Source organism: Solanum dulcamara, chromosome 12 (assembly GCF_947179165.1).
Source record: "Solanum dulcamara chromosome 12, daSolDulc1.2, whole genome shotgun sequence".
NCBI lineage: Eukaryota > Viridiplantae > Streptophyta > Magnoliopsida > Solanales > Solanaceae > Solanum > Solanum dulcamara.
The window spans coordinates 4,942,692-4,962,990 of record NC_077248.1 but is presented as its reverse complement, the minus strand read 5'-3'; the positions used below and the strand labels follow the sequence as shown (position 1 = coordinate 4,962,990).

The following is a 20,299-nucleotide window of genomic DNA, read 5'->3' as shown; positions in this document are numbered from 1 at the left end:
GCATGTACTACAAATCAACAGAAATCTTTAGATCCTTCTACTTGAAATTAGGATTCTGAACAAAAAATAAATTATATTTTAACTGTTCGAATAAGTGACAAATACCCTAGGCTCTAAAGGATCAGTTTCTCGAGAAACGAGTTGCTGGAGTGCAAGAACTGCCAAAATTGGGTCCCTTGTTTTATGTGTTGTTACTGCATGGTCACCTTTCCCTTGCATTATTGCAAAAAAAGGATATCCAATTATGCATAGCAACAAACTGTTATAACAAGTATAAAAGATAAATAAAATGAAAAGGTCGATTATTAATATTGGAGACATATTTATTAAATGACATAAAATTTGAGATATATTTTCTTAAAATTTAATTCACTTATTCATATAATATAAGGTGGTTTTATTAATTAATGAAAATAAATTTTATTATTAAAATACCATATAAGTTCTTAAATTTCAATAGTTAAAATTTTATTAGTTTAATCTAATTTAAATATTTTTATGATAGTTTTCATTATGTCAAAATTGAATTTCATGGCACTTGATATTTTTGGCAAAAATTATTTGTTATTGGTACTTGATGTCGAAATTCACCTTACTGCTAAGGGTTTTGTTGATGCTATAATTGAAGAAAATGAAGCACCAAGTCAGGATAAAATGAAGACTATGATTTTCCTTCGTCATCATCTAGATGAAAGCCTTAAGGTTGAATACTTGTCAGTGAAAGATTCACTTGAATTGTGGAAAGGTTTAAAAGGGAGGTATGACCACCTTAGGGCAACAGTATTGCCAAGGGCTCGCTATGAGTGGATGCACTTGTGGTTTCAAAATTTTAAAACTGTAATTGAGTATAATTCTGCTGTATTTAGAATAACTTCCCAATTAAAATTATGTGGGAAAACTATAAATGATGAAAACATGTTGAAAAAGACACTAACTACTTTCCATGCCTCTAATTTGATATTACATCAGTAATACCGTGAAAAAGGTTTTCAGAAATACTCTGAATTGATCTCATGCCTTCTGGTGGCTGAGCAACATAATGCTCTTTTAATGAAAAATCATGAAGCCCGTCCCACTAGAACTACTCTATTACCGGAAGCAAATATGGTAGAAGCACATGGCCAGTCTGAAAAAAGATAAAATAAAAATTGAGGCCACAATAATATGCGTAGACGTGACAATAGTATAAGACGGTATAATAATCATCGTGATGGTGGTCAACATAAAAGGGAGAACAATATGAGTTCTCAAAGAGGTCCTTCAAGAAGTAACTGTCATCGTTGTGGCATGAAAGGCCACTGAAAAAATGAATCTCGGACGCATGAATATTTTGTGAGGCTTTATCAAAATTCCTTCAAAAGAAAGGTAAATAGAGGTGGTGAATATTCTTCTAATACTCGGATAGAGTCACACTTAACGTCTGAAAAAAATGTTGAGGCAAGACCTTCGCATAATGATAATATTGAAGCAAATTTGATTTTTGAAGGATGACGATTTTAATGACCTCAAGGATATTACTCATTTGGAGGTTGAAGACTTCTTTAGAGATTGTAATTGATGTTTAATTTTATTGTACGATTTACAATATGTTGTCTTTTTATACACTACTTTTATCTACTTAAAAAAAAGGAAAGAAAAAAAGGACTTATGTTTTCTAGCAATATTATTACTTATTTTATCTCTTAAATATTTTTATTTTATGAAGATAAATAAATTTCTCAGTCTTCAATTGGATCCAAGATGAGTAATAGAGATATGTGCCTTTTGGATAGTGCCACAACTCATACGATATTAAAAGAAAAGAAATATTTCTGTCATTTGATTATGAAAAAGGCCTATGTCAATACAATATCTGGTAGTACAAAATTGATTGAGAGCTCTGGAAGAGCAACCTTATTACTACTTGGAGGAACGGTATTGGTAATTAATAATGTATTGTATTGTAGTAAGTCTCAAAAAAACTTTTTAACTTTCAAGGTTATTCGCCAAAATGGCTATCATATTGAAAGTGCGAATGAAGAAAATCTTGGATACCTTTAAATTACTATAATAAATGCGGAGAAGAAAATTGTGCACAAAAAATTACCTGCACTTTTTTCTGGATTATACCATATAAATATTAGTACTGTTGAATCACATGCCATAGTAAACAAAAGGTTTACTCATTATAATGATTTTATTATTTGGCATGACTGGTTGGGACATCCCGGTTATAATATGATGCGCAGAATTATTGAAAATTCACATGGACACACTTTGAAGAATTAGAAAACTCTTCAATCTAAGAAATTATCTTGTGTTGCTTGTTTCCAAGAAAAACTGATTATTAAACCATCAGTAACTAAGGTTGTGATTTAATTCCCTGCATTTCTGAGACTATATAGGGTGATATATGTGGATCAATTCACCCTTCATATGGACCATTTAAATATTATATGGTCTTAATAGATGCATCTATAAGATGGTCACATGTGTGTTTATTATCAACTCGCAACATGGCTTTTGCGAGATTGTTGACTCAAATTATAAGGTTAAGAGCACAATTTTCAGATTATGCAATAAAAATAATTTGTCTTGATAATACTGGTGAATTTACATCTCAATTCTTTAATGATTATTGTATGTCAGTTGGAATAAAAGTTGAGCATATGATCGCTCATGTTTATACTCAAAATGACCTAACAGAATCATTGATCAAACGCCTCTAATTGATAGTTAGACCATAGCTAATGAGGAAAAAATTTCCTCTTTCGGTATAAGGGCATGCTATTTTGCATGCAGTAACACTTGTGAGCATAAGGCCAATAAATTTTCATGAACTTTTTCCATTACAGTTGGCTTTTGGAAGGGAGCGAAATATATCCATCTTAGAATTTTTAGATGTACGTTATATGTCTCAATTGCTCCACAACACCGTACAAAGATGGGTCCCCAAAAAAGATTGGGAATATATGTTAGGTATGAATCTCCTTCTATTATAAAATATTTGGAAACTATGACTGAAGATTTACTTACGGTAAGATTCGCTGATTGTCATTTTGATGAATTATTATACCTAACATTAGGGGGAGAACATATGCAATTGGAAAATGAGATAGATTGGAATTCATTGTCGCTATATCATTTAGATCCTCGAACAAATCAATGTGAGTAAGAAGTTCAAAAGTTGATTTATTTGCAAAATATTGCAAATCAACTACCAGATGCATTTACTAACCTTCCACGAGTTACTAAATTGCATATTTCAGCTGCTAATGCTCAAATTCGAGTTGATGTCCCGATAGGAAAACTTGTTCAGACAAATGAGTCTAGGTCACGCTTAAAACGTGGAAGACCAACTGGTTCTAAAGATTAAAATCCTCAAAAAAGAAAAGGAATAAATGATCATAATTTAGAGGCAATTGATCAAAAAGATCCCAGAGACATAACAAATGGTGATACCACTGAGGACGTCAAAGTACCTGAAAATAATGAGAATGAAGAAATCTCAATAAGTTATCTCTCGACAGGAAAAAAGTTTAACCGAAATGATATTGTGGTTGATAATATTTTTGCTTATAATGTTGCCATTGAAATAATGCAACAAAATGAGGATCTTAAACCAAAATCTGTCGATGAATGTAGACAGAGAAATGATTGGCCAAAATGGAAGGATGCAATTTAAGCAGAGTTAATTTTACTTAAAAACGTGAAGTTTTAGAATCAATAATCCGAACACCTGAAGGTGTCAAGCCAGTAGGGTACAAATAGGTTTTTGTGCGTAAACAAAATGAAAAGGGTGAAGTCGTAAGATATAAAGCACAACTTGTAGCCCAAGGTTTTTTCACAAAGACCTAGCATTGACTATATGGAAACATATTCCCCTGTGGTTGATGCAATTAGCTTCAAATATCTAATGAATTTGGCAGTTCATGAAAAGCTTGAAATGCACCTAATGGACGTGGTCACTACCTATTTATATGGCTCATTGCATCACAGTATTTTAATAAAAATTCTCAAAGAATTCAAAGTCCCTGAAGTATATCAGGATTCTCGAGAAAATTGTTCAATAAAGATTCAGAAATCCTTATAAGGGTTGAAACAATCAGGGCGCATGTGGTACAATCGTTTAGCGAATATTTGCTACAAAAAGGGTTTATAAATGATCCAATTTGCCCTTGTGTCTTTATGAAAATGTCTGGATTTGAATTTATCATAATAGTAGTATGTGTTGATAATTTGAATATTATTGAAACTCCGAAAGAACTTTCAAAGGCAATAAAATATCTAAAAAAAGAGTTTGAAATGAAAGATCTCGGAAAGACAAAATTTTATCTTGGTCTACAAATTAAACATTTTGCAAATAGGATATTTGTCCATCAGTCAATATATATTAAAAATATTTTAAAGAGGTTTTATATGGATAAAGCACATCCATTGAGTACCCAATGATTGTGAGATCTCTTGATATTAATAAAGATCCGTTTCGACCTCATGAAAATGATGAAGAATTTGTTGGTGCTGAAATACCATATCTTAGTGCAATTGGTGCACTAATGTATCTTGCCAATAATTCTAGACTAAATATAGCTTTCTCTACGAGCTTGTTAGCAAGATTTAGTTCTTTTCCAACACAAAGACACTGGAATAAAATTAAGTATATATTTAGATACCTCTAAGGAACCATTGATATGTGATTATTTTATTCAAATGAATCCATGTCACAATTGATTGGTTATGCAGATGCAGGATATTTATTTGATCCCCATAAAGGTCGATCGCAAATAGACTATTTATTTACCTGTGGTGGTATAACTATATCATGACGTTCAACAAAGAAAACTATGGTTGTCATTTCTTCAAATCATGCAGAGATAATATCCATTAATAAAGCAAGTCAAGAATGTGTTTGATTAAAATCAATAACTCAACACATTCAAAAAACATGTGACATTTCTTTGTAAAGAGATGCTCCAACAATATTATATGAAGACAATGCTGCATGTATAGGCCAACTGAAGGGAGGATACATCAAATGAGACAGAACCAAACATATTTCACCAATTTTTCTTTTTACTCATGATTTTCAAAAGAAGGGTGAAATAGATGTCCAACAAGTTCGTTCAAGTGAAAATTTAGCAGTATGTTTACCAAGGCATTGCCGACTTCAACCTTTGAGAAAATGAGACACAAAATTGGAATGCATCGTCTTCGAGATATTAAGTAATTTTCTCATCAGAGGGAGTAAAATACGCACTGTACTCTTTTTCCTTAACCAAAGTTTTATCCCATTGGGTTTTTCTGGCAATGTTTTTAATGAGCCAGCAATCAAGACATATTACCAGATGTGTGTACTCTTTTTCCTTCACTAGGATTTTTTTTCACTGAATTTTTCCTAGTAAGATTTTAACGAGACACAACATCTATGGGTGTTCAGTATAACTATATATATTGTTTCTTATAAAGTTTTTAATGAGGTATATTATATGTGGACATCCAAGGGGGAGTGTTGTGAAATAGTTTGTGGGTTTGTGATTGTCCATTATCACTTTTCCCTACCCTATAATATTTCTTCTTATTTTTTCCTACATAATGATGTTATCACTTAATGACCATCATTATGTTTCTATTATTATAGCTTTCTCCTTAACTCACATTTGACTATAAATAGCCTTATGTGTTATGTAATGAATACACATTGAGATCTTCTCAACTCTATCTTTCTCTTATTATCTTCCTTTCTTACTTTTCTAAGTTAGTTTAATTTATAACATAGGGAATTTTGTGGAAAATAGTTTGTGAATTAAGCTTGGATGGAGCAAATAATTCTCTAATGTGTTGGTTTGGAGGAAATTAATTGAAAAAAAACATAATTACTCTCAAAATCACTGCCAGCACTAACTCAGACACACACGTGGGCGGTTGAGTAATGGGTTAATTTGAATCCAACGTCAATTGATTATCGATTGGTAGTTCCTCATCGTATATTTACTGACTTCTCATGGGGTTGAAATAAGCACTCTGAAATCGGTGGGAAAGAAAAGTGCAATCCATTCCGATGCTTTTTGCTTCACCTAAATTCGATATCAATTAGTTACCGGTTGGTAGTTCCTCATCGTGCATTTACTGACTCCTCATGGGGTTGAAAACAGCGCTCTGAAATCGGTGGAAAAGAAAGGTGCAATCCATTCCGGAGCTGTATAATTTCATATGTGAATCATAGTGAGAGTGACACAGATCTCTTTTTTTCAAATAGAGAAAGCAAATCCTAATCATCAACCTGGCGGTTCTTTGATCTCTGCTTTTGGGGGCGGGAGTGCTTGGTCAATGGGGCCTGTGGACCTCGTAGTACCCGCATACAACACTCTGTGGAGCTTTTCGGATCTTGGGTACCTAGGCTCTCAGTTTACATGGCGAGGGCAAAAGTCTCCAAGGTCCAGTCGTGTGAATTCCCCAGCGGCAAATTTCAAACTTGTGGGGCCCTATCTATTCCATCTCTCTCCTCTGCCTATGTAGTTAGCTCGACTCCAAGTATAGCTCTTAATGGGCATGTAGCCGTAGGCGGGAATACTAATTGAGTTAAGGAAGCAAACTGCAACAATATCAATTGCTTTCTAGATGGTTCTGCAACACGTTTGGAACAAAATAAAAATATCTTTATTTTGCTTGCTAGGAGAGTAGCGTCAGACATCTTTATCTAAGGAGGAGGCTTCGTCGTCCGTCTCCCTATTGCATGGAAAGGGAAACCTATAGTTTGTTTGATAGGCCCGAAAATGCTTCTTATTGGTTCTCTGACAACTGACTTGCACTGATAGACCCCTATTGTATTAGAATTAAGCGCCCATCTGATCCCGGTGGCGATGTCCAAATCGTGACGGATCGAGTCAAATTGAGGAGCTTGCTATGGAGATAGGTTTTCGGTTCATGAATCGAATGTCTCTACCGTAGATACCAAAGAAAAATAAGAAGAAGCCCAAAAAAGAGCAAAAAAAAAACATAACCTCCGATACGATAATGTTTGCCCAAACAGTTTTATTAGCATATATGGAAGGAACTATCAAAATCTTTAGCCACTCCCTCTTTTGCTAGAAGGTTTGCAGCCCTATTTTGTTCACGACAGACGTATTTAATTACTGAGTTTCCTAATTTTCCAATGAACAACCTTGCATTCAATGATAACGGGATTATAAACTTTGTTTGGATTGTGAATAGAGAGTGATTGTTGGCTCTTGGTCAATTAAACATCACCTATGTGCGTTGTTGCATTTGGAAAAAAGATTAGTACTATATAATTAAAATCTTCACTTTATTCTTCTGGTGCACAAAATTTGACTATGACTTCGAAATCTACACAGAGACCATGTGACATGGTCAATATTTTTGTGCAAATAAAAACTAGAAGTTACAAAAAAGATGCTTCCAATTGTACTGCTTCTGGAATTTTGAGAAGTATATTTACATTATTACTTCCCCACTTTATTCTTCTTGGTGCACATAGTCTGACTTTGACTTCTAAATTGTTCCAAAAAAGCCTCTAATTAATAACTTCAAATGTTGAAATTAATCTAGCTATAGCTCATTTGAAATTTGGAGTTTAAATAGCCTTTAAACTTTATACGATCAACCCTTAAATATTTGAATTTAGCTTGAATTTCCATAATTAAGATCTCGTTTGTTTGTATTTCACGAAGATTCGAATGTGAATTGTCCAGATCTTTGATTATTAAGTACATTTATTTATATTAATATTAAACACTTATTTGATCAAATAAGTTTTAATCATTGAAATAATGAACAAAGACATAATATCATTAAGATGTATTTTGTATGAATAATTTTCACGACACTCTATCCACAATAACTAGCCACAACCACTAACCATCTTTACTATTACAACCACAATCACTATCAACCACTATAATTGCCATCACAATTGCTATCACCACTACTAACTGCCACCATCATGTCAATCATTACAACATTAATTACCTCAATTCCTATTTAGTTGTCACTATTTTAAGTTTCACCTTCCTAAGAAACTAGGTAAATTTACCATCCTATCCTTATTTAGTATTTTCTTGAAGTCAAATTTTCAATAAATGAACATGAATTAATTTATTTTGATTAATTAATTTGACCAATGAATATGAATTAATTACTTACTTTTTCTATGTTAGACTTTCAAGGCTAATAATTTTCAAAGGTAAAATTGGAAGAATAGTGTCATTTATGTATTTATATCTACTTTTAGTAAGGACGACATATAATCAGTAACGGAGAAGTAGTCACTAGCACCAATCATCACCACCACCAGAAATTATCTCAACCCTCACTAGCCAACATAAATGTTTCACCTTTTTAATCAAATAATGATTCTATTTTATTAAACATATATTTTTAAATTGTTAATTACTAATTTATTTGAATTATATATTATTACAATTCAAAATAAATAAATTATGCATATTCAGATATTGAAAAATAAAATCTTACTCATTTAATGTTCAGATTAATACTAACAAATGAGGCCTAAGTTGGAATTGCCAACTACACAACTGATGATCTAAGGAATCGTTTGATTGCAAGTTAGGAAGAAAAAATTATCCACACAAAATAAAAAATTATAATAAAGTGATAAGTATTTTTTCACCGTTCAAAAGAAAAAAAAACAAAAACAAAAGGCAAACAACACGAGTTTGTAGAGGGCAAAAGGGTCAAAGCCGTCAAAAAGCCGCTAGTTTCGTGCAGATGGGGTCGCAAGTTGGCGTTAATACCGATGTTCATACTATTTTAAACCTAATTTTTTCCCCAAATCTTCCATTGTCTTCATCTCTGGAAAACTTCTCTCCTCTTTTCTTCTACACTCTTCGTCGTCCAAGCAATAACAATGTCGTGCTACAAGGGAAAATACGCCGGTAAAATTTCTCACTCAATCTTTCTGTTTTCTCAAATAATCAATTGATTTAATCTTGCTTATTTTGATTCTAAATATGTGTTTGCTTATAGATCCCAGATCTCCATTTTTAATTATTTTTTTTCTCCAGATCTCGTTGGTTGAAGAAATTTTACTATTTCTAGTTGTGGTCTTTTTATTTTATTGAAGTTTGATCTAGTTGTTTAGCCCTTCACTAGCGAGGTCCCTTACTGGATCTCTTACGTGAGAGTGTTTATACTCTTTAAACTGCTCTATTTGTTTCAATTAGAGTTAATAATCCAGTGCGAGGGCGAACTTGCATAATTTTCTGCATGCATTCCGACATTTATTTATTATTGCATAATCTGATAAATTAGCTTAGCATCCCTATAATCTGTTTCTATTTCAAAGAAAATGATGCATCACGAATTTTATCTATTTTAATTTTACTTGTTAAATTGACGTGCTCTGTATTTTAATGTTCTTCTCAAATTATTTTGCTAGTATTGTAACTCTGTTAGATATGCTGTTCTGAAGAAGATTTGGACTGTTCCTTGAAATGCATATTCTCACAATTTCGAATTTCTTTTGTACTTTTTTCCTTTTTAAAAAATGTGGTGATTTATTGTTTATTGTGTATAAAATATGTTATCATAAGCAAAGATAAGTTTCATTTTGATGTAAAATTTTTTTTTCCACCTCTTGTGACTTGTTGAAGATATAAGAGAAATGAACAATTAAACTAAAGGGTCTTGATATGGCTGTCTATGTTGTCCCTGTACATATTTAAGGACATTTAATAAACTTATTGAGTGAATGGCAACAAGTGGAAAGCGTGTTTATGTTTCTTTTTGAGTCATTCCCTCCAATCTTAGATCCTTGCTATATAGTTTGTCTGGAGTTTACTCAACTTTCATAAGTTCGTGCTTCCCAACTGGTTAGATTTCTTTTCTCTATGGTGTGTTATTAAGCTAAAGTTCATTCTTGGAATGATTGAATGTTGCATCTGTCCTGTTCGGGAAGAATGCTTGAATTTTGAATGTTGTTTCCTGCTAATTTGTGTTGATTCACTAATTTATTAGTGTCAAAGTGCCTATCTTTTGTCGTTGGTTTCTATTCTGAATGTTTTATTTATTTATTATTCATTGTCAATTACCTTGTTTTGTTGCTAACATACAACGGATAATGGAATTGATGCAGATGAGCTGATAAAGAATGCTGCATACATAGCTACCCCTGGTAAGGGTATCCTTGCTGCTGACGAGTCTACTGGCACAATTGGCAAGCGTCTATCTAGCATTAATGTTGAGAATGTCGAGTCAAACAGGAGGGCCCTCCGGGAGCTGCTCTTCTGCGCACCTGGTGCTCTTCAGTACCTTAGTGGAATTATCTTGTTTGAGGAAACCCTTTATCAGAAGACTGCAGCTGGTATGTTTATATGAATTTTAATGTGTATTTTTCGCATGTGAAAAATGGATTACTGATATTAAGATTATCTGGTAATTGCGCTTCAGTATTTTACATAATGATTTTCTGACAGTTTTTACTTGCATCTGCAGGCAAGCCTTTTGTTGATGTCATGAAGGAGGGTGGAGTCCTCCCTGGAATTAAAGTTGACAAGGGTACCGTAGAGCTTCCCGGAACCAATGGTGAGACAACTACCCAGGGTCTTGATGGCCTTGCAGAGCGCTGCCAAAAGTATTATGCTGCTGGTGCTAGGTTTGCCAAATGGCGTGCAGTGCTCAAGATTGGTGCCAATGAGCCATCTCAGCTCGCTATCAATGACAATGCCAATGGCCTTGCCAGATATGCCATCATCTGCCAGCAGAACGGTCTTGTCCCCATTGTTGAGCCTGAGATCCTTGTTGATGGATCCCATGACATTAACAAGTGTGCTGATGTCACGGAGCGTGTTCTTGCTGCTTGCTACAAGGCTCTCAATGACCACCATGTCCTCCTCGAGGGTACATTGTTGAAGCCCAACATGGTCACTCCTGGATCTGATGCCCCTAAAGTTGCACCAGAGATGATTGCAGAGTACACTGTACGTGCCTTGCAGCGAACAATGCCAGCTGCTGTTCCTGCTGTGGTCTTCTTGTCTGGTGGTCAGAGTGAGGAAGAGGCCACCCGCAACCTCAACGCCATGAACAAGCTACAGACCAAGAAGCCCTGGACCCTCTCATTCTCCTTCGGACGTGCTCTCCAGCAGAGTACCCTCAAGGCCTGGTCAGGAAAGGAGGAGAATATTGAGAAAGCCCAAGCTGCACTCCTCACAAGGTGCAAGGCCAACTCTGAGGCTACCCTCGGAAAGTATGTTGGTAGTTCCAACTTGAGCGAGGGTGCTTCCGAGAGCCTTCACGTCAAGGACTACAAGTATTAGGACAATATTCGTTTTCTGTCCTTGTTTTGGTTTCTATTTTGATGATGAGGTTTTGCAGGATGGTTTAGTCGAAGTGTCTTTTACCGGTCATAGTGTGCTAGTCTTTTCTTTTTGTCCCATTTCTCCATTGGAGGTATGTCACAAGATTTGTTCAATAAAAGCTTGAGAAACGTCGGGTTTGTGACATTGTAGGGGTCATCCTTTAGTGTGTTAATGTTATCGGATTTATGCCCTGTTGATGGGGTTTTACATATTAAACTTTGGTTTTGCATGTTGTGCTCCATTTTCAAATAATTTTTGTGTGAAATCATGCATCTACAATGAACATACAAAGGCAGATTAGGTTGATGTTTGAAACAAAGTAGCACATAGTCAAGCCTCAATAAATATATATTCCAGGGGAATAGTTCCATAAAAATTCAGATTCTGTTGGTCTTTTCTAATTTCCTTGAAACTTTGGTCCTGCATAATGTTTTTTAAACAAGCAGCTTCATCACCTTCAAAAAGGCATGTTTGATGCATGATGAAATCTTTGCTGGATGGGCAAGCAATGCCAAAAGTCATGCAAACTGGTAAAAAATTAGTAGTTAGGATGGACCATTGCCCGCTAGTAGTATTTAGGGGAAACAACACAAATTTCATTAGTTTAAGATCTATGTCTTTTTGTGTATTTTTAAAATTATTATTCGTGTCAGATTTCGATTCTAGATACATGTATCTCGGATATATAGAGTCAGAATTAGGTGTAATTTGGTCCAGATACATTGTAATCGAGCGTAATTTGCATGTTTATGGAATACATCGACTCTCTCACTCGTCTCTTTCCTCTCTCACTAACCTCTCTCCCTATGTAATTGTATTTCAAAATGTATTTAGTATCAAAGATACGTGTTGCCTCTCTCGCTCGCCTCTTTCCTATCTCGTTTGCCACTCTCCCCCTCTCTCTCGCCTCTCTCCCTACGTATCTGTATTACAAAATGTATCTGGTATATTAGATACATGTATCTAGTACTCCCTCTATTCCATATTAACTGAATTTTTAGAGCTTTTTTTATTGTTCAAAATAGTTGAATGGTTCAAAGTTCAAGAGAAATGCTTAAATATTTTTTCATGTTTACCCTTTGCATTAATGAAGTTTTGTAATTTTTTAGGAGTTAAACTACACTACTTACAAAGTTATACTCAAATGAGAGACTATTTGTATTTTTGATTTCACATTTAATTATCTTTATGAGGCTGATTAAACAAAAGGGTAATAGATGAAAATATTGTTCAAATTTTGTCCTTGAATGCGCCTTCTTAATATGTGTGTATTATTTTAAAAATTCAGTTAATATAGAATAGAGGGAGTATCAGATACATGTATCTGACTTTAATCTAGTACGAACTACCTAATTCGTGAGACAATACGTAATTGTTTCTAACTATAGAGTGGATTGGTATACATGGTAGAGCAAAGATAGTTTTTCCTAATATTTAACCATCATTCAAAAGTAATTGAGAATACATAGTTATTTTTTAGGAGAAAATAAAATTTGGACAAAAAATAGTCCCTAATTAAAACACAGAAAAACTCCATAATTGTTTTTTAAAAAATGAAAAGAAATCTTAAAAGGCGGACAACATAAATAAATGATTTAATACTTCATCCTACTCCGACTCTATAAAATTATATTAAATATGTTATTATTATTGTCGTCGAAAAATAATTAGATGAATAGTGTGGGAAACTATTTGCAGATTTGTTTCTGAGTAGTATAAGATGTTGGCAGATCAACTATACCTATTAGGTGGATTTTTTTTTTTCGATCTGTCTTGTAGTATTTATTAATGTATAGTACTGAATTTATTACTGATGGCGTTTTTTATCAGTGTTCTTGTAGACAGTAGCAGTGTGCTACTTGTTTCGTTTTAATTTATTTATCTGACTTCTTTTTTGTTAGTCAGTTTAATAAATATATATATATATATTTTATAACTCTTTTATTTTATCTTTTCTCACAATAGATTTAAAATCATAAAATTAAAGAACATTTTTTAGTTTAAGACCATTAAACTCAAAAAGCTTTTTAATTTTTTTAAATTTTGTGTCAAGTTAAAATCAAATAAACGAACTCAAACAAGAAAGTATAATATAGTACTAATCTATTTATATATACTACCTTAAAAACATGAACTCCTTAATTTGAATAATAAATTATGATAATTCCCCTAACAAAACATATTCCCTAACCTAAGTGGTAAATTACTAAAATACCCTCAACTAAAAACACTCAATTTAGTATATTTTATATTTATATTATATTAAAAGTACACATCTTTTCATATTGAAAGGTTGTGATTTTTCAAAGAATTATGATTTTTTCGAAAGATTGTGATTTTTTTGAAAGACTGTGACTTTTCTAATAAGGCACAATAAACAACTGTTCATACTACCTTTTATTGACTGTTCATACTACCTTTTATTGACTATAAATAAAGAAGTTTTTTCTCATTTTTAAACTACATTTTTTTTAATTTTCTACTCTATTTCACCTTTAAAAATTTAAATATGATTTGCAGCCGTTAATTAGTCTTAAATATATCACATATATATAATTTGATATACCCATACAACACATATCGAGAAACTAACATTCAATTAAAAGAAGCTTCCCATCTGGAGTCACAAGATGACCAAAAACGGCAAGACTGATATCACTCAGTTTCCTAACTTTACTCTGTTTGATTCCTTTTTCATGAAATATATTTTCTTCCAATGTTTTCTAAAATCTCCAAAACAATCTATCTTCACTCCAAACAAGTTATTAAATCACTCTTCATAAAAAATTTGTGTCATAAAAAAAAATATTATGCATGCTTGATGCCATTGATTTGACAAGTAACTGAGATATATATAAAAAGGTACTTTGTCTAATAGGGATGATAATGAGGTTAGGCGGAACGAATGTGGGGTGGATTGAGTTTAATCCGTAAATTTTTAAAATCATCACTCTCCATCACGCATAATAATTTTTTTTATTTTCAGTATGCCGCGCCTCGCATAACAAATTGTCTCTAAATCATATTAAATGGGTAAATAATTACTCCTCATCAAATCATATTAACTTATCATATGATTAAATGATTTATTGAGGTGAGAATATGTATAGTAATATTCGTGTCGTATGCATGATCTTTCTAAGTGAACTTAGATAGTTATGGTGAAATGGGTAAAAAAAATTCACCTTTAATTAGGGATTTTGAGTTGGAGTCTAAAAGTATAAAAATTATGATAAAAAATATTTTTTTCTTTTAATAAGTTTTACATAGGCAGAATTTAGATTAGTCAGAATCCAATATGAGTATTACCAAACATCTTATTCGCTCAAATCCCAAAGCCTTTTTTTATTCGCTACTAAAAAAATCACTATTTTCCCATTAAAAATTGTTCAATGACTATTTCCACATATATTATAATTGAATTAGTGATAAAATAAATAAATTATACAATAGCTACTCCTAGTATTTCAATAAGAATCTATATCTTATTGTGCATTTTCCTAGTTAGCTAGTTCGGTAAGAATAAAATAGAAAAATCATGTTTTATAGCACAAATTTTTCACTGGGAAAAACCTTTGTTTAAGAAGAAGCAAGTAGAATAATTTGAACTCATGTCTGATTTAGTTATTCTAAAAAAAGATAAATAAAACTGCATAAACGACTAATGTGAAGAGTTCTTAAATTTTAGTTCATGATAGAGTCATATGTACTACTAAGATCCCTTGCTAAACACTTGAATAAACAAATCCATGTATAAACCAGAAGTATCGAAACTCTGACTCTACGGGTTAGGGTTAGAGGCAGATTCATGATTTAAAATTTATGGTATAATCTTTAAGGATTTTAGCATTGAAGTAATTAAATTTTTAAATTTATAAGTTCATATTTAATATTTCATAGTAATTTCAATAATTTTTTACGTATAAATTTTTGCTCCACATTAAAAATAATAAATTTAGATAAACCCAATACCGATACATTAGATTTGTTCTAGCTACTAGGGGTTCGTAAAAGAATGCAATTACTACGATTATTAATGTAAAAAAGAGTTTAAGCAATATACACTTTCATATCATTTTTATCTCTCTGTTAGAATAGCTAACAAAATCTTAATTTTAAGATTTAGAATTCCACATTTAAGACAACTTGTACCTATAAATATTTTTTGGACAACCTGATACCTAGTGTAAAAAAAATTATAAATAATCTGTAGAAAAGTTATAAGAAATTAAAGCTTACTCCAAGTAATGTGTGATGTGTTTCACCACTATATAAAGTCCTTAAAAATTAGGGATATTAATCAAGGAAAAGTACCAAATTATTCCAGCATGTTCAAGTAAGCAAATGAATATTACAAGGCATTTAAAGATTAATTATATATATGATTAGCAAATCCAAGTAGAAGCCAAGAGGATATTAAAACAACAAATTTAAGAGAGAAAAAATGAAGAAAAATTAAGCACATCAGACCAACATATGAAGAAAGAAATCTCAAAAGAATATTTGGAAATAATTAAAATTAAGATATAAATAAATCCAAATCTAATCTCCTAGGATTAGTTAACTTCAATCCCTCTAAATTCCACACACACAAAAAGTTAATTAGCTAGTTAATAGAATCCTCAATAAAACAAAAATAACATAGTCAAATTTAAACCACACTTACCTCCTAGCACAAATTCTTCTCTTTTGTTTTTTCAGACTTTTCAAAAATATTATTGTATTTGTGTCGGATCCTAAAACATGCAGTGCTACTTTTAAAGAATCCGAGCAACATAACCTAAAACAGCCCATCATCAATTGTTTCATGAACATTTGGCACATGTCTTGATGTTTCACAATATGATATTCTCCCTTCTTCTTCTTTCTTGATCTGGAAATTATAATAACATGATGAGCTCAATGAATTCATTTCCTTTTGCTTCTTGCTGCAATAAAACATTGAACCATTTTTATCATTGAGGTTATAATTTGTAGTACTACTCTTCATGACTTCTTCTCCATTTAATTTATGCAATGTATCGATTAAAACTGTGTCGCGCGCTTCAATCCATGCTCTCTCATTAGCCCAAAATTTTTGCTGTTTTTCTATCCTAATTGCCTCTTTTTTCCTCCATTCTTCTTCCCTTAAAATCCTCTCTTGTTCCTTATCTTCAATTGTCTTCATCATTTTCTCTAACCAAAGTTCTTGTTTTTCCATTAATTTCTTCATTTGTATATCCATAAAGTCTCTTATCTTACCTTTCCAACTCCTTTTCCCCCTTTTCTTATTCTTCCTCTTTGAATCATCATCTGACGAATTTGTAGAGTCAGAATCAGATGAATCATAGAGATTGTCGGAGAGCTTAGGACCCTCATGAGCTTCTTGATTGTAATGATGAAAGGAGCTAGTATTAATTGTGTTGCTTGTTTTACCATAGAGAGCTTCAAGTTGTCTAAAGTATCTATAATGTTTACCATCTTGTCTACCAGCTTTGCCTTCTTTAGTCTTCTTGTAGTATTTGTACAAGTTCTCAAATTTCTCCCTGCACTTTTTTCCACTCCTTTGATAACCATATTCCTCAGACATAATCCTAAGATTGTAGGGAAAAATGAGAGGAGATAATTAGCATGATTATAGAATATTAAGGTACTTCATACTTTGTCTGTTTCATTCTATATGACGGTATTTAACTAGACACAAAATTCAAATTAAGAAATAAAGAGAGACTTGTCATACATACTAATTAAAGCAGTATCCTTAGAACTTAAACCTGTTTGGTTAGGGGTGTTCATGGAAAACCAAAAAGTTGAATCAAATTACCAGAAAAAAATCAACATTTTTGTTTGATTTTAAGAAACGGAAAAAAAGAGCTAAAAAGGTTATATCAAACCTACCATGGTTATAAGAGCATGCATGTTATTAAAAGTACACTCAACGAAATTTGGTTTGATTTTGATTTTAAGTAAAAAAGTTGAAATAACTAAACCAAACCAAACTGATCGGGGTTATAATAAGAACATGTCATTAAGAGCAAAACGAGAAATCTAAATTCTATTTTACATATATAAAACATTTCGTTCCTTTAATTAGAACATATGTTAAAAATAAAAAAATAATATAAACCAAATCTCTAGCAAAATAGTAACCCTAGTTTAAATGGTGCGACAAGTTCAAGCTAAGTTATATTGATGGAAGCATGATCAAATAGGTACTTGGCCTTCCAAAAAGATATCCTGCCAAATTTTCTTTAACTAAAAGGAAGTAGAAAAGTGTCCTTTGAATTAATAAGACTACTCATTCTCAAATTATAATGTGCTGATCAATCATCAGAAAAAAGCCATGTAATGAAAGTAGCACAATGTGACGAAATAAAGATGAAAATAAGTACACCTCATTCTTCAACTCAACTGTCATTTTCTTACACAAAAATAGTAACTAATTAATTAATTCACTCAGGAGGTTGCTTGCTTATCCAGAAAAAACCTCACATAAAACAAACTCATAATGTGAAAATAAAGGAGGAAGCTAATAAGAAGAAGTAAACTATATACACTCCCTCTATCCCTATTTATGTGGAATGCGCTTTTCGTTTTTGGAGAGTCAAACAATTTAAGTTTGCTCAGAAATTTGCGCATGAAATCTTTAATTTTTTTGAAATAAAATTTATATATTTGTAAATTATGTAAAAAGTAGTATAAGTCATAGTAATTAACAATTCAAAATATTTAAAAGATATATGAAAATTTTACAGGTCAAAATAGACTTATTTGAATCTCGAAATCCAAAATATGCCACATAAATTAAGATGGAGGAAGAAGTTAAATTTGGTGCTCTAGCTATCAGAAATCTTAAAGTGTGGCCTAGCTAGCTATATATAGTGAAGAGTAATCAGTTGAATACCTTTATCGAAAAATTATACGGCGCATATAGAAGATTATTATACTAGATATATGGTACAAAGTTTAGTTTTTATATATACATGTATATATTGTAAACATCCTTAGTGAAATTCCTTACTTTGGTTGGTTTAGATAAACTATTTCTCACAGATTTCATTTAAATTCCATAAAAACATGAATATGAGTGTTTTGTAGTAGTATTAGTAGTAATCGTAGGATATAATATAATTAAGTAATTCAAATTACTCTGTCACGCAATTTGTTCATAATATACATATGAAGGAATTAGGTTAAGTATTTGTGAAAAAGGTACCTAGAAACTTCATCCCAAAGGGGACCTTTTTGATTAGCTTCCTTGAACTTAGAATCAAGTTGTGATCTAACTTCAAGAAGTGTAAGTGTCTCTTGCCTCGGCCATCTCCCACTTCCTCCGTCACCTGGCTGTGCACCACCACCACCACCACCACCACCCATGCCCTCCATGGTCTCCAATGCGCTTAACGTGCACCCACCACTGATACTGGCTCTAGTAGTAGTGGCAGCTGTCATGGTGCTAGAATCGGGAAGAAACCTGTGATGCTGATGATATTGATGATGTGAAAGACAATTGTCATGTTGTGGCACAGTAGTAGTAGTAGTACTAGCCATTACCATCTCGAAATGTTGGTTACCGCATAACAAATCCGGTGTCAGATGTGGTGTAGCGGAAGCAAATAAAGGCCTTCCATTCAGGTATTGCGTTAGATCCATCATAATACCATACTCATGATCATCCATTTCCCCCAAAAAACTGCAGTTGCAGTAGATGAGTAAGAAGATATGGAAGACGAAGAGTTCGAAATTAGTGGTTTAAAATAAAATTTTAATTTAAAAAATGACAGAAGGGAGAGAATGAGATGATAAAAGAAGCGGCTGACCCGGATCGTGTCGAAATTAAAAAGGTTTTGAGTATTTGAGAATATATAAAAAGGGAGTTGTAAGGAATGAATATATATGGACCCATTTCTCTCTGTTCACGGCAGCTGCAATGTAAAAGTTTGATCACTTTTTTTTTTCTTCTGTTGCTTCTGGATGTACCTACAGGGCGGAGACGGCTAATGGGTTTATTCGAATTTTTTTGAATAATTATTTTTTATGTATATACAGACTCTTTTAAATTTTTCGTGTGTATACTTTTAATGAAAATTTTAATTCTACTATTAATACATGAATAAATATTAATGCACTAACTCATAAATAAATTCAGCATTCATCCATCTCCAATTTTTTTATTTTCTTATTATTAATAAGAAAATGAAATCGAGGAAATGCTTAGGGTTTTGGAGCTAGCTGAGATGATCAAAGTGAAAGTAGAACAAGATTAACTTTTTATTTTAATTAAGGGAGAAGGTCGTATTTTACTCCTTTTTTATTAATTTTTTTTAATATTATCTTTTGTTGTATTATCAAATATGTCCTTATGGTTATATTATCAATACATTTATATATGTCCCTATGCCATCATACTATCAATCTATATATATGCCCTGCCCTCGTACATAAATCTTCTAGTGTAGGAGTTAATTATTTAAATACATTATAATTTGCAATACTACATATCTTACTATATTTTTGTGCATTCAGATACCTCCAAATACATGTATTTTTAGATATATGAGATCAAAATTAGGTGTAATTTATTCTAGATACACTGTATTCAAGTAGTTTCGCATGTATCTGAGATACATAACAAATCTTGCTCGCCTCTCTCCCATCTCGCATATATCTGGTGTCTCAGATACATGCAAATCACGTATTTAACAGAACTATTAAGTGTAGTCGGCTTTAAATTAGCTACATTCTTTTTGTTTTGTTATTTAACAGCAACATTAATTTTCAAAAAAAGTTTTTGCCTTTTCAAACTTCCTTAATAATTATATGTTGAGTATACCTCTATTATTATTATTTTTTGGAAACTTCGGGAAAATCCGCAGCCTAGCTGTGGCAGACATAATAAACAAACTAGATCCAAATTAAATAGCCTATAAAAATATGAGTACTATGATTAATAGATCGACTTGCTTGTTGTCAATAATTTTGGATACAAAAATATTTTTATCGTT

At 32.2% G+C, this 20,299-nt stretch overlaps 2 protein-coding genes across 2 annotated transcripts; one reads left to right on the top strand and one right to left on the bottom strand.

Annotated features, from left to right (window-relative positions):
• Positions 1-8,744: 8,744 nt before the first annotated feature.
• Positions 8,745-11,544, top strand: LOC129876667 (fructose-bisphosphate aldolase 6, cytosolic-like). Its single transcript, XM_055952156.1, has 3 exons — positions 8,745-8,894; positions 10,094-10,321; positions 10,453-11,544. The coding sequence occupies exons 1-3, from the start codon at positions 8,867-8,869 to the stop codon at positions 11,271-11,273; spliced, it is 1,077 nt and encodes a 358-aa protein (XP_055808131.1). The 5' UTR covers positions 8,745-8,866; the 3' UTR covers positions 11,274-11,544.
• Positions 11,545-15,828: 4,284 nt separating this feature from the next.
• Positions 15,829-19,135, bottom strand: LOC129876598 (trihelix transcription factor PTL-like). The gene is made up of 2 exons (XM_055952074.1): positions 18,511-19,135; positions 15,829-16,888 (listed from the first exon to the last, which is right to left on the bottom strand). Exons 1-2 carry the CDS (start codon positions 18,972-18,974, stop codon positions 16,096-16,098), a joined length of 1,257 nt encoding a protein of 418 aa, XP_055808049.1. The 5' UTR covers positions 18,975-19,135; the 3' UTR covers positions 15,829-16,095.
• Positions 19,136-20,299: the final 1,164 nt, after the last annotated feature.